General features: G+C 40.5%; 1 protein-coding gene across 3 annotated transcripts in view; it reads left to right on the forward strand.

The window, feature by feature from the left end:
• Nucleotides 1–14,405, forward strand: part of GNAS (GNAS complex locus) — a 235,138-nt gene extending 220,733 nt beyond the window's left edge. For 2 of the 3 annotated variants that reach the window (XM_054979786.1, XM_054979788.1), the window contains exons 6-12: nt 5,923–5,977; nt 6,426–6,499; nt 7,241–7,299; nt 8,819–8,939; nt 10,174–10,304; nt 10,926–10,993; nt 12,646–14,405. In XM_054979786.1, the coding sequence (XP_054835761.1) occupies nt 5,923–5,977; nt 6,426–6,499; nt 7,241–7,299; nt 8,819–8,939; nt 10,174–10,304; nt 10,926–10,993; nt 12,646–12,792 (655 nt within the window). In that variant the 3' untranslated portion in view covers nt 12,793–14,405. Of the gene's footprint in view, nt 1–5,922; nt 5,978–6,425; nt 6,500–7,240; nt 7,300–8,818; nt 8,940–10,173; nt 10,305–10,922; nt 10,994–12,645 lie in introns of all 3 variants that reach the window. The other variant, XM_054979787.1, reaches the window with a different exon arrangement.
• Nucleotides 14,406–14,803: the final 398 nt, after the last annotated feature.

Raw genomic sequence — 14,803 nt, forward strand, 5'->3', positions numbered from 1 at the left:
GAGTGAACCAGGAAGTTGTTCTTAAAAGAAGGCTTGGTTTTGTGTGGGCATTTTTGGGGTGGTGTGTGTCTCAAAATACAACGCAGTAGTCATGAACTTCATATTCAGGTAATTTTTATATCCAGATTTTAATGCACTTTGCACACTCCCACCATATAAGGAACTACAAAATGATGAAACGACACAATTCCAAATATATAGAGTCATACTTTGCTGCTTTCTCATTATTTGCTTGAAATTTAGACCAGTGGTGCCCCTCCGCCTCCAAGTGGCTGGAATGTTCTCCAGTTATTTTGTAATTAAAGCCGATTCCTCTGTGAAAGCTCCCATATTTGCTGTATCTCACATACAAACCTCAAATACGTATTATGTAGGCAACTTCCAATAAAGTTAGGCTTTGTTTTTTAAACTATATGAAGTTATATCCATGCTTTGGTTACTAGCCATTGCTGCCTGTAATCAACTTAAAAGAGTAACATGAAACATAATAATTTCAGCTATAAAAGGTGCTCTTATTTTCCATAGATGAATAACTGCTTTTCTGGTTGCAGTAATAACGTAATATTGTAAACAGTACAGTCAGAATACTTTTAGTAGCGCTGGAATGGGCCTGAAAAATCGATGTGTTAAGGTTTTTTCCACGTGCCAACTAATTGAGTGGCAAGAGTGTGTGTGATTCATCTCAAAATTCTAAATATAGGGACTTTATTTTAGGTAATTGGCCTCTTACCTTTCGCTTGTAATTTTAAGAGTTTGGCAATTTCAGTTGTACGATTTTTTTCCCTGCTTCGTAATTATTTTAAATGGAAAAATTGTGTGTGGGGGGGGGGTACCTTAGGTAACAACGTGATTTGATTCTCACCTATTCATATCAACTTTAAAAATCTAAACAGGATAATTTTGTTCAGAGGAAGACAGTATCGCTTACGTGCAACGTTTATGCTTAATGTAACTTTTATTTAATGCTCTCCTATTTTGTCGTTGCCTGTCTTCTTCCTTGAGGCAACTGCTTCTATCAGTGTTGGGGGAGTTCATGACTAAGATTGGAATAACTCTGCTTAGGACTGCACTGTAAATTTTTTAAAGAACGGGTTTCTTACACTAGCAGTTTGGTTTCATTAAAAGCAGAAGTTTGAGAAGCGACTCTAAAATTCCATGTTCTTGTACAGCAACATCCCTCACCCTGCTCTAACTGATGAAATGAAATGCCTCGTTTTGGTTGGGAGCAGCCTGTGAGAGTAATTGATCTTTTGAAGGAATATTGGCGGGGGGGGGGGGAGAATTGCAATGTTTTTTTTAAAAAAAGTTATAAAATACTGCATGCTTATAAAATGAAAGCTGAAAACTAAACCCCTGAATACGGCACCAAAGCAAGAACTCCTGTTTGTGCCAGGATTGCTAAAAAGGCCATTGTGTAGTCATTAGAGTGTCAGGCTAGGATCTGCTACATTCGGGTTCAGATCCCCACTGTGGCATGGAAATTCATTGGGTGACCTTGGGCCAGTTGTTCTCAGCTAGCCCAGCCTAACTCACAGGGTGGGGGTTGTGAGAATAAAATGCAGGAGGGGAGAACAACGTTGCAAGCTTCTTTGGGTCCCCTTTGAGAAGAAATGCAGGGTAATTAAATGTGAATCCATCACTGGAAAGGAGCAGGATCTATAATCCAGAAATTGAGATGGGGTATTAAACATGTAATGACTCTGATTTATTTCCTGCACTCCAAAACATATAAAAAACGTTCTTAGGTAGTCAGACGTCCCCTACTAATTTTTTTTCAGGGAGGGGTTCATACAGGGTATTTGCCTTCCCATAAACATCTTGGCCCACTGGTTTCAATCCAGGCAGGCAGAATTTGATAGCAACAGGGCTATAAGAAATATTCGAAAGCTGAGGTTAGTTGGCCTGTTTAGCTCTCTGGCAGTGCAGAATTGGCCACAAATATGAGTGCAGGTTGGTCTAGTCTAAAGTGAAGGCATAGGTTACATTCCTCCCCCCCCCCCCCCCGCTCCCCATCAGCCCAAGGCATTTCTTTTCCACAAAGGTGGCTGCAGTATAGAATCTTAAAATTGCATTAAGATCTCTTGCAGTGACCATTGGATCACTGCATGTGATCTGAAAGGTCCATGTAAGCACCTCTTGTAGCATATTGAGAGCCCCTGGCAATGCACCCAAAGCACAGCATGCCAGTTGCTTAGGAGCCCTTAAGACCGCCCCCCTCACCCCACCCCACCCAGAAAACACCACAAGGGTTTTTTTCCCTACAGCTATGCTATATATTTATGGGCATTTATCACTCACCATTCAGATATAAGCATTCTATCTTACGTGTATTTCATATTTTTAAAAACCTAGTTTAATATTTATCTCAATTTTTTCCCCTCTGAAGACAAATACAGGCTGATAACTGACTGCACAATGACAAGCTTTTCTCTGAATGTTTGTTCTTGAAAGTTGACTGTGCTTAAATGTTGGGACTTGTTTTTCAGGGCCGAAAGGAATGTTTATGGCATTCAGACTTGTTTTACCTAGCATGTAGGCAGCCCATCTCCAGCGGAGCGCTCTGGTGCTGCTTCTCCTATGTAGCTGGTGTTTTTCAAGGAAATCGCAGGCCTAAAAATAGTCTGCATAAACAACAGCAAAGACGGTTGTGCTCTCCCCACCCCCTCAGCTTTTGGTAACTTCCAGCATATCCATAATGTATGGAATTTAGAAGGAAGGCGCAAGGGCATTTCTGGGTGCCTGCTGTAAAACTGAAACTTTACTATAGTTTGAAAAACCTGGGGCCAATTACACACACAATATTAGCATTTCTTCCGTTACCCATCTCTTCCTTCCTCCTGAAGAACATGCTGTGTCATCATCACACAGTCCAAGCACTGAAATGAAAGCAAAATGTCCAGAATTGTGCAAAGCTGTCTCCTGTCACTTAAGTAGCTCATTTGTGTTGCTGGCGCTCTTTTATATAGCTGTGCTTCAGATACCCACTAGGAATCTTGTTGTCACTATATATAACTTTACAACTAGTCCAGTTCACCCAGATATATCATTCCATTGTATAGAGCTGTGGGCATCATCCTTTGCAGACCTGGGTTGCACCTGTAATCCCTAGGTGGTAGTGTATTGCTGGGCACTGTTGTGTAACAAACAGTGTGAATTCCTAATTCTTTTTTTAAAAACGCAATTAATGCTACTAGCTATTGTAATAACCAACGGCAGTGAGTTCCATAGGCTAATTGTGCAATGTGTGAAGAAGTACTTCCTCTAACTACTTATTTAAGATAAATGTGCTATCAAAATCATTGGCTATATTTTCATCTTCCCCCACATTACTTATTTTATAAATCCTTTGGAGTTGGCTGACACCAGTATACCGACGACACTCAGCTTTACATCGTATTATCCAAGCCTCTGGAGGCAGCTATGAAGGCAGCAGTCAAGTGTCTGAGAGTAAACAAACTGAAGCACGATCCAGACAAGACGGTAGTGATGCTGGCTGGGAAGGCAGAATGTTTGGCTGGTGATGATGTTTCAAACTAAGTGCTCTTTAGTAGATCAAGTTAAGAGCTTGGGATGGACCTAATCTTGTTGATAGATACACAGATTAACACTATTGCCAGGAGCACCTCTAGCTTATTAAGCTCCTTATTTTGACTCTATTGACCTAGCTACACTGTTACTAGCTAGTGTCACCTATTGTTGCAGGTAGGTTACAGGCTTTTTCTGTGGTGGGCCCATCATTTGGAATGGCCTACCAGAGTGGGTGTGGAGGGTTCTATGCCCTCGGTACGGTTAGGAAGGCATATAAGACAGTTTTATTCCAGAGAGCATTTGGGGGAGGGCAAACACTTTCCGCAGATTTGGTTACAGAATTTTTTAAAAAGGCAAACTTTAAGTTTGTAAGTGTGCTTTAAAAAAAATATTCTGTATGGTTTTCAATGTGCTGTTTTTGATTTTATTAATTGGACTGTGACGTTTGTGTCCTTGCATCTTGTTGTTGCATTTAGCCACCTTGAGTCTGAGGAAGTAAAGCAGGACATAAATGTTTCAATTTGTATGTAATTAATTTTGATTTACCCAACGTTTATAGATGGGATATCAAAATACCAGCAGGAAATTGTAAATGTGGATGTATTGCAGACGAATACTGGCATTAGATAATCATGATACGTTATGATTATAAATACAGCTCTCAATAGTAAGATGAGTTCCTGATTGTCACTGGAAATCCAAATACTCTTTACTTGGATATGTTAGTATGTATAAAGGGAAAACCATATATAGCCCTTGGTTTGATTTTATGTATTGTACTTTCCTGACTGTCACTGGAATTTCCCTTTTCTTGAAGCCAGGCCGTACATGAACGGGGAAGTCTTGTAACCCTGCGTTCTGTTTTAAAGTTTGGCTAGGGTATACTTCATGTTTTGGCTGAAAGGCATAAAAATGTCCCATTTTCAGACTGTTTATGTGTGCCCCAGCCCCTGCCAATTTTGGTACCTTAGTTAATGAATCACTGAGAACAGCCCCTTTATATCTGCATTGGTAAATGAAGATTGCATTCTGCAAATGCTGGTGAACAGCCCTGGCTACCCCTGGAAATCCTTCCCAAGGTGATTCAAGAGCAGCAGTCTCAAAATCCAGCATTCCATTACATGCATGTGCTAAATGTCAGTTCTTAAGTTTTGACACTGCAAACTGGGTGTTTTTTAGAAGTCTTTCAGGCTTCCCTAATTACGTGGATGGCCCATATTAGCCCTATCCAATCAGATCTCGGAAGCTCAGCAGGGTCAACCCTGATTAATATTTGAATGGGAGACCACCAAAGAAGTCCAGGGTCACGACACAGTCAGGCAATGGCAACCCACCTCTGTTTTTCTCTTGCCTTGAAAACCCTGTGGGGTCCCCATGAGTCGGCTATAACTTGAGGGCACTTTCACACACTAATAGTCAAGCTACATGGGTATAGCATTCGACTACTGTGGGAGAACCTTAACTGTTTTGTGGTGTTGTTTTAAATCCCTAATTTGAAAGGCAGATTGTACAAATGTCATATATTCTGGCTTTTTTAAAAAAACAATCAGGGAACTTTCAGTCTCACAATATGCATAGCGTCCTTGTCTGATTCAAGGGCTTAGTAGTAGAGCATTTAAGGGCTGAGTGGTAGAGCATCCCCCAGACGCAATCGCTGGCATCTCCAGCTCAAGGGATCAGGTCTCTGCTGAAGAAAAAAACCTCTGGAGAGCTGCCCCCTAGTCTGAGCAGACGAGACTGTCCTTGATAGACTAAAGGAGTAACTCAGTATAAAAGCTGCTCTATGTGTGTGTGTTGATATCATCCTATGATGTCATGTGGAGGTGCCCTGTTTTGTGTGTGTGAAGTTTGTTTATGATTAAATGATATTATGTTGGATGTCGAATTACTGACTGACAATAAATAAAGCCAGTCTTGTGGTTATTCCAGTTAAGTTCTATGAAGAAGCTATGTTTCAGCCCTCTGCTGGATGACAACAGTAAATGCACGTTCTTTTACCCTCCACAGCACACGTGTTCATGTAAGCTTTGTGGTGGTGGTGGAAAGTGCCATCAAGTCATAGCTGACTCATGGTGACCCTCTGCTGGGGTTTTCAAGGCAAGAGATGAGCAAAAAATAGTTTGTCATTGCCTGACTGCACAGCAACTCTGATCTTCCTTGGCGGTCTCCCAGCCAATTACTAACCAAGGCCCAACTTGCTTAGCTTCCAAGATCTGATGAGATCAAGCTTGTTTAGCATATAGAAAAGCCAAATAAAACATATCAAAGGCAATCATAAATAAAGTTGTTTGATAAATCTCAATTAAAAATGCTGCCAAAATGTAATATTTAGGTTATTTTTTTTAGTGGTTGCTATTGTGCAAATTTATCAATGAAGACTTCTTTTTATTTCAGTTTCCTAGACAAGATTGACATAGTCAAGCAAAATGAATACACACCATCCGACCAGGTATGTAAAATGTCTTTAAGAAAATGAGCTGGCACTTAACTCCTTGTAGTTTTCATTTCTTTGTGGCAGTGTTCTTAGCTTTTATAGTTGTTTGTTTATATTACCCATTATGTGTATGCTTTTAACAAATCAGTAACGTACTGAAAAATGCAAAAACTACCAAGTACATCAATCATGGGTTATTGGGGTTTGTTTGTGTCGAAGTGCAATCCTTTGGTGTGTCCATTTCCATTTTTATTCTTCCATACACATTTACACAAAGCACATAATCCCACACATGCACACATAACCCATTAGTTGATAAGGCATCTGAGCAGGCCTGCTTCCTCTTTTCACTACAGAAACCTTACAGCAACCCCACACCTCTTAGTCCCTAGTTCTCTTCAGTCCAAGCACTGCTTTTAATACAAAGACCTCCTCTAAACTGATCTTGCTTTACTTCTTTTAGGACCTTCTTAGATGCAGAGTTCTGACATCAGGAATATTTGAAACCAAGTTTCAGGTGGACAAAGTAAACTTTCAGTGAGTATCTCTAATAGTGATACTTAAGGTTCAGATTGAAGTCACACTAAAGTGCGAGCCAATATGTATAACCAGAGTGATCGCGTGATGGTTGTCACTTAACTCACATGAAATTAAAATACGGCTGCTATGCATCAGTTGTTTTGGATAGAGCCAGAAAGGAGAGTTTGATACCTGGTGAGCTTTTTACTGTTTCAGTTGTTCCTTTGAATTGGCTCATTGCTCATTTTGACTTGTACCCTAGAAGTAACTTTTAAGCTTCCACTGTAAAATTTTAGGTTATGTTGGAAATTTAGTAATTGTATTTTCCAATTTAAAGAGCTCTGTTTTATTTTTAAAAAACGGGAGAATCGGCAGGTGTTTTTTTTTTAATTTTAATTATCAATGTTAGTTTTGATTAGTTCAGTTTCGCTAGGTTGAAATTAAGTTCTTGCAGGACTCAGCCCTTTACAAATTATCAGACAAAACGGAATGTCTGGCTTTCATAGGGTCCAGATTTTTTTCACAGCTTATAAAATTCTACGCTGTTTCAAAGTTTTGTAATCATAGTCCTATTGCGTTGCTTATTACGCAGTATTTGATTACGCTGTTTCATACTATGTAACCCACCCTCAGTCTCAGTGAGACAGGTGGAATGTAAACTAAATAAATATTTGGAGGAGCAGTTGCTGTCAAGGCCCTCCTAGGAGTAACTGAAGCCTGCACAGCTGTTTTTAATTCTAACTGGATTTTCTATTCTAGTATGTTTGATGTTGGTGGGCAGCGAGATGAACGCCGAAAATGGATCCAATGTTTTAATGGTAAGCTAGAGAATGCATTAAGCTTGCAAAATAATGAATATGTTGTATGTTACTGTAATTTGTATATGCTGTCAATGCATGAGATAAAACTGCTTCTGTGCTTTGTGTGTCTTTGGTTTGTCTTCATATCTGTGTGTTAGAATTTGTCATCGCCAAGGATGTGTCCACATCAGCATACTTCTGCTGCAGTCCTTGACATTCTTTTTTCAAAATGAATTGTGTGCCCTCCATGTTGCATGGTTCAGAACTTTTGCATGTTATATCTTATGTGCAGTGCTTTATTCTTCGGTAACTGGTAGCCTGCTCTTTGCATTTTCCGAACGAGTTAGGGTTAGCGTGTCTGCTCTTTCTACTGGTTGGTTGCCTTAGCTTCCATCTCCCTCCCGTTGCCAATGCAGGAGCTTGAGAAACAGTACAAGACTAGCACAACTGTATAGACCTGTGGAATACTGGGGTCTATGAGTCTGTCTCCCCCATGAAATGCAGTGTCCTTCATGAGGTACTAAATAAAATTGAAGGAAAGACTGTTGTTGCTTTATAACAGTTCCCAAACATTTTGGGGCCCCTTGGTTCCATAAACTCATCCTCAGTCCCCATCCCCACCCTAACCTATTAAAAAACATTTTCAGAATAGCAGTTTGCATGATTCACTAAATAAAACAATAACAATAAAACTCAACACACACTGATAACAATTTCTCAAAACATGGTATACTGGTCAGACCAGAATACTGGTGGCATATTTACTAAGAATTCCGATAGTTTTCACTTGATTTCAGCGCCGTGCAGAGGCAGAAACTTGAAGAGAGGAAGGTGTTTTGCTCAAGCATGGTCATTCATAAATAAGCAAACAATGCCTTCAGAGGGGCTCACCTCCAGCACCCCCCTGCCACCCCCTTGCCTCTTAGCACCCCCTAGGTAATCCCGCTGCCCTCCCTCCTAGGGAGCGGTACGACTCCCTTCGGGAATCACAGCTTTATACCATATGTCCTCTTCGTAGTCATCTGTTCCCCATCACTCTTTGCTTTTCCTTTTTCTGCTGACTTCCAAGAAGTACCACTATAGAGAGTGTTTGACAGAAGAGGACATGTCATTTGAGGTTGATTTAAGGTGCATGCATTGCTTACTATGAATGTATGAGATAGAACAGAGAGTTGTGCTGACTTGCATTTCCACCCAAGAAGACCCATTAGACTTACATTGTCTTTACTTTTTTCTGTTGTTCAGTGTGTTTCTTCTCCTTCAGCTCTGCTGCTGCCTCATTGTTTAGATTTGTTCTTCTGGTTCTGTCTGTATCTTTCACTGCTATTCACAGCTCGCCCTCTGAACTTTCATGCATATATAAGATACTCTAAATTCTGTTCTCTTTTCCTCTGCTCTTTCTTGTGTTCTTCTGTTTGTTTTCTGTTTGAAGAGAAAAAGGTAATAGAATGAAGGCCACAGTGAAGGTTCTTGAAAATTTATTGAGGTTCTTGACTTTAACACCGCTCATTTGTTGGTGGGGGTTTTCTTCTTTCAGATGTGACCGCTATCATATTTGTGGTGGCCAGCAGTAGCTACAACATGGTTATACGAGAAGACAATCAGACCAACCGGCTTCAGGAAGCATTAAACCTTTTCAAAAGTATCTGGAACAACAGGTCCATCCCTTTTAAAGTTGATCAGTCATGTCATTAATTAATTAATGTTGCGTAATGTGGATTTACCAAAAATAAACGGTGCTAATGTAAAATAAAGGAGCCTATATATTAGGGAAATAGAGATTTACAAGTAGGAATGCGCAGGGACTTGCGGGGGACATCTCATTCCCTCCTCTTCCACTATTTCCTCCTTTCCTGAAAGTCCCCATAGCCTCTCCCCTTTTCCTGCTCTCCTGTCTGCTTTCTCCTCTTCCCTACCCCTTTCAGCCTCTACCCGGGAAAACTGTGGCCCAGTTCCACAGTACCAGTCGCCAAGCTGGGTCCAGTTGCACAAATGGGGTATCTGCAAGGACTTGCAAGGGGCACAGCACTGTTTTCCTCACCTTCCTCGGGACTTGGACCAGACCCATCCAGGCTAGCAACCCCCCTGCCTTACCTCGCTGGGGGCTGGTTGCGCCCTGCCCCGCATGAGGCTTGGGCAGGCTGGGCTCAGTCCTTCAGTCACAGGGGTGACCTGGGTGGGGGCATCCCAGTGCTCTCAATGGCCAATCCATCCCTGTCTGTAAAGTAAATTAAGTTGAGAATACCCCAGGTCATCCAGTGAGTTTCCACAGCAGAATTGAGATCGGAGGTCCTAGTTTGAAACTCTTAACTACTACATCACACTGGCTTTCCTGAGGTGGTTGCTGTTGAACAGTAGCTAGGCAGTTGGCCTTTGTGAGTCATGCAAGTTAGGTGGCCGTGGGCCTGGCCTCAATTAATTCTCCCTCAAAGGCCAAAACAGGTCTGGAAAAAGCTTTGTCCCTCTCCCTCAGAAACCAAGCCTGAATTGCTGACAAAACTGTTATGACTGCCTAATGGCAATCACTGAAGGTATCCATTTATTAAAGCTAAACGTCCTCTTTTTAACATTTTGGATTTTTTAAAACCGTCTGGTGTTTGTTTGGGTTTTTTTAGATTTCAGATTTTTCTGCAAACCTGGGATAGTTTTTCAGGTTTGTAGACAGATATTTCTTATCCATTCACAGCTCCAGTCTCCAGATTTGGCTGGGTTGAGAATTTGGTATATTGATGACGATTCTAACTACCAGTACTTGAAGCAAGCAAGATGTTTAGTTCGGAACACTTGTGGGCATTTCAGAGCATGAATGTGGCCTCCAGGCTATATTGTTTCATATCCCTTTGTTTGCTTTGCCGTATATCTCACAGTATTTTGGCTTCTTTTTCTCTATAGGTGGCTACGGACCATTTCAGTAATTCTTTTCCTGAACAAACAGGATTTGCTAGCAGAGAAAGTTTTGGCAGGGAAATCTAAAATTGAAGACTACTTTCCAGAATTTGCTCGCTACACCACACCAGATGATGGTAAGAAGTTTGACATTTTACACACTTGCTTTAAAAAATATATATATCATTCAGTCTTCCTCTGTTACTGTCTTCCGCCAGTGGGTGAAGTCTTTTTTGTTTTGTTTTAATTGTTGTTCACCACCTTAGGGATCCTATTTGAGTGGAAAGGCAGCATGTAACAGTTTTCAATAATCCAGAGATGTATGGAGAGACAAGAAGGGGGAGGGATAATATTCTATAAATAATGTTGATATGGTAGCTAGCAATGAGTTCAGATGAGTAAATATATTCAATAATTTTACCTTTTAATTTAGGAAGGGTGTTAAGTGTCTGCAGACTTTCTTTTGATGTGAAAATACGTGAAATTCATTCATTGTTTTCCTTGATGCAGCCCTTTTGTCTATAGTCAGGCAGGTTGAATTTCAAATAAGGTGAATGCTTTGTCATGTTAAAATAGTGCCCCTGAGGCTTTGTATCAAATAGTCTTGAGATCTTGTATTTTAAATGATATGTCAGAATTTTGTCTCATGATAAAAAATTGTTACCTAACTTAGGTCATATATAACGTGTAATAGGTGTACGGTGTTAACACGAAGTCCTATTTTAACATAACTCTGTTTTTGTTTTTAAATTGAGTAGCAACACCAGAACCTGGTGAGGATCCTAGAGTTACAAGGGCCAAGTATTTTATTAGAGATGAATTTCTTGTAAGTATGTTATGCTCCATACTGTATCATTAAGTGTCTCTTCCCCTTGATACACCGTGTTTGCTTCTTTTCTTTATAGTCAACTCGGGGCAAACCTGAAGTGCCCTGAAGCACTGGTTGCTTAAGGGGTCTCTCTTGGGTGTATTTGTTTTTGAACTTTTAAGGCTGAAAAGCCACCATGGAGGGAGGCAGTTTTCCTGATACACATTCCAAAGCTACTGTTAACTGGACTTTTTGCTGCTCTGGAGGCATTATGTGTGAAAAAATACTTAATCCCAGTGCCATTGCCCTAAACTGAATCCTGCCCGTTCTCCCATAACTGAGATACACCCAGTGGTGTGTGACCTGGCACCTCCTGATTTCTTCCCCAAAGTAAAGAGCCAGTCCTGGTTTTCCACCAAGTCATTGGAACAGGTGCTTCAGAAGATCCCAGGAGGTCTCACCTTTCAGTCTTCAGCGGCTTCCATCCTAGGATGATACATGGCTTGGAACCTCCCAACATTTTGCAACTGGTCGGAGCTCCCATGGCTGCCATTTTGCTGTTGTCTGCACTGCCCTCCCCATGCAGCTCTTTTGTGTTAGCGCCCACTAACTGTTCTCAAAATCCCCTAAGTGCTCACAGGCTCAACAAGGCTAGGGCTACCTGTCCTACATCTTGGTTCTTCCAAATCACATCTGGTTCATCCCTTAGAACTGTATGCCTGTTTAATGGAGAAGAGATGCCGTAGCTTCCAGGGCTGGCCTGACTGGGTGACCAACCTAAGCAGTTGCTTGCGGGGCAACAGTGTTTTCACTACTTCATGGTCTTTGCACATCCCACTGATGGTCTTGGCACCTGTGCAAAGCTCTATTTTGGAAACTTCTACAGGTATAGGATAGGCATGAAAATCCCCTCCCCTCAGGCCTCACGAACTCACATCACGCATGCTTCAATGTGAGAAGCCGTGATGTTCCTGTTTTGTTCCTCTTTGAAACAGTTAAAGAAAGTGTGATCTGGAAGTTGTGCCCCCTATGCCTTCTGCCCCCTTGCAAGGTATATTGATGTGCACTTTCTGAATGAAGTATTTAATGTTGTGAAACATCTCGGGCTGGTCTGTTCCATTATCATATTCCCATCACAGATAATGGGACTACAACAATTTACTGGGTACCAAACCTGCATGCAATCTTACACACAGTTCTGCCTGTCTAAGCCCATTAATTTGGGCTTGGTGTGGAATAACTCTGCTGTAGGATTGCTCTGTAAGTGTATTGGATTTTCTATGACATTGTTTTGTAAAAAATAACAGTACTTGCCCAGAAGAATATGTGAATATGAAAAGGGTGTATTTTATCTGCTTGGATACTGGAACTCTGCTAACTTGGTTTAATAGCAGTCATTATGCGTTACAATGAATACTTCAATTATTTGACTTTTGATAATTATAGATAGTGTTATCATAATTTCCCCTGCCAGCTTATTTCAAAGCAGCTTTGTTTTAGTCTGCATTCAGCCATGAATCAAATTCTTAGTATTTGGAGGGGCATCAGAAGCTGGGAGAAGGAGAAAGCAGGCGCGATAAAGAGGACAGATCTTACTCCCCTGTTTCACACTCGATCATCGCAGAGTTTATCTCCTGTGTCCTGCTTTTAACTATTGTGTTCTCCTGCAGAGAATCAGCACAGCGAGTGGAGATGGAAGGCACTATTGCTATCCTCACTTTACATGTGCAGTGGATACAGAAAACATTCGGAGGGTTTTCAATGACTGTCGGGACATTATTCAACGGATGCACCTTCGCCAGTATGAGTTATTGTGATGGAGAGCACTTTCCCTCTTGTTTTTGGACTCCTTAACTCCTTATTAAAAAGAAAAAAAAAACCTTGCCCGCATAGGGTGGAAGAGAACTGTTGCAATCTCCCTCTGACTTGCATCCCTCAAACCTTTTCTCCTTGCTGGACAAGTAGCAGCCCTGCTAAGCTTGCTTGTTTTTGCCCCTTTGGAACAGTTCGAGACGGCCTTTGAAACGCGAAGGGCAACTGCCTGTGTGAGCAGGGGAGGGTTTCTCTAACACTGTCATTAACAATAAATAAATTAAATAATAATGCCCTGGATGAGGAGCATCTGAGAGGATTTGGGAATTAAAGTTAAATATTAAAAAGCAAACAAAAAAAAAAGAATACAGGAGGAAGAACTATAGGTAATTTAGCACTGTTGTGGGCATAATCATATTGTCCCATGATTTTCAACTTTGTATCCATTCACTGCATCAGAAAAAAGAAAAAGAAGGTGCCAAGTCTCAGACCAAGATGGAAGGACAGTCGTTCAAGTTTGGTTTTCTGCCTCTGAATGTGACTTTTGAGCAGATAATACTGACGATTCTACAGCAGAACCTTGACAGTGCAAAAGCCACTGTGACCTTTCGTAAGGTGTTGCACTTGGATGGTCCTTGGGTGTCCCGAGGACAGTTGCGAAATGATCTGCGTTAATGGCCTGTGATCGCAGAAAGAGTTTAACCACACACACTGTTTTCAGTTCATCCACTGATGATGCTGTCTGCTAAAGAAAGCAAACAAAACCAACAAAAATTATTATCGGGACTGTAGTCCTCACCACCTCGCCCCCTTCTCTTCATTTCCCTCCTCCCCCGCCTCTTTCTTTCCCAATTTTTATTTTACTGCTGGATTATTATTCTTGTACAGACTGTAAAATGTATTATTTTGTACAACTTTATTGAAAAAAAATAACTTGTAGAAGATCTTTGTGCCTTGATTATGGCTGTACCCGTGCAATGAGCTAAGATGTAAGTATGTTTGATTGCGCTGTACAGCTTTGTCAACCCCTATCAGCAGCATTCGCTCAAGGTAGGGAAAATTTATCTGTAGTTTAGGGGATTTTTTTGTTTTTGTTTTTTTTGTTTTGTTTTGTTTCTGGTTTATAAAAGGAGGAGGAAAATACTGTTTAGTTAAAAAAAAGTACAAATTGTGCAAACTTAAACCACTTTAAAAAGTGAGGTCTACAACAAGTGACCGGATGTTGCAGCATCATGCTTTTTAATTTTTAGCTTTAACTCATTTAAATCTCTATCCAAATGCAAAACATGGCTTGTTTCTACATAAACCAAATTTTGCTACAAATTATAAATGTTAGTCTTTTGTCATTCATAGTCCTTTTATTTTTATTTTTTTGCAAAAAAGATAAATACAGAACAAAAAAGAAATAAACATACAGGTGTTGGCACAGGTCTGGTGGCCAGATCTGTTCTGGGTCAGATACTTCCCCTCCCCTTCTGCTATTTCTACAGGGGCATAAGGCACCGCCCCCCCCCCCGCCCCAATGACAAAGTGTGCGTTGTCCCTGGATTTGGCCACTGAATTTCAGTTTCAAATGACATTTTATTTCTCTTTTAATAAAAAGATATGGTAGACCTTTTTTTCTTTTGTTTTATATTAACTATATAAGTATCTTAAAAGTGAAGATGTGGTTTTTTTTAAAACTTGAATAATTTATGCAAATTATATGCTTAGAACAACGTGGTACAGTAAAAAAAGAAAAAACAGCAAAAATCACTGTAGCAATAAGAAAGCATGTAATTTACTAACTACTACACTGCTTTATATTTTATACTTAGGTGTTGTGTCTCCGTGAGCGTGTTACTTTTTCATGTGTCTAAACCTACATGTACAAATCTGTACAAAGTCCTAAAATTGGAGCTGTAATAACACAATTTAGAACAGTGTTAGCCTATATTACTCAAGCCAACTCTTTGCTCTGCCCTGAAAAACAAAAGGCTGGATCTTAATACCATCACACATTGTTTTTACTAGACT

Source organism: Eublepharis macularius, chromosome 5, assembly GCF_028583425.1.
Source record: "Eublepharis macularius isolate TG4126 chromosome 5, MPM_Emac_v1.0, whole genome shotgun sequence".
NCBI lineage: Eukaryota > Metazoa > Chordata > Lepidosauria > Squamata > Eublepharidae > Eublepharis > Eublepharis macularius.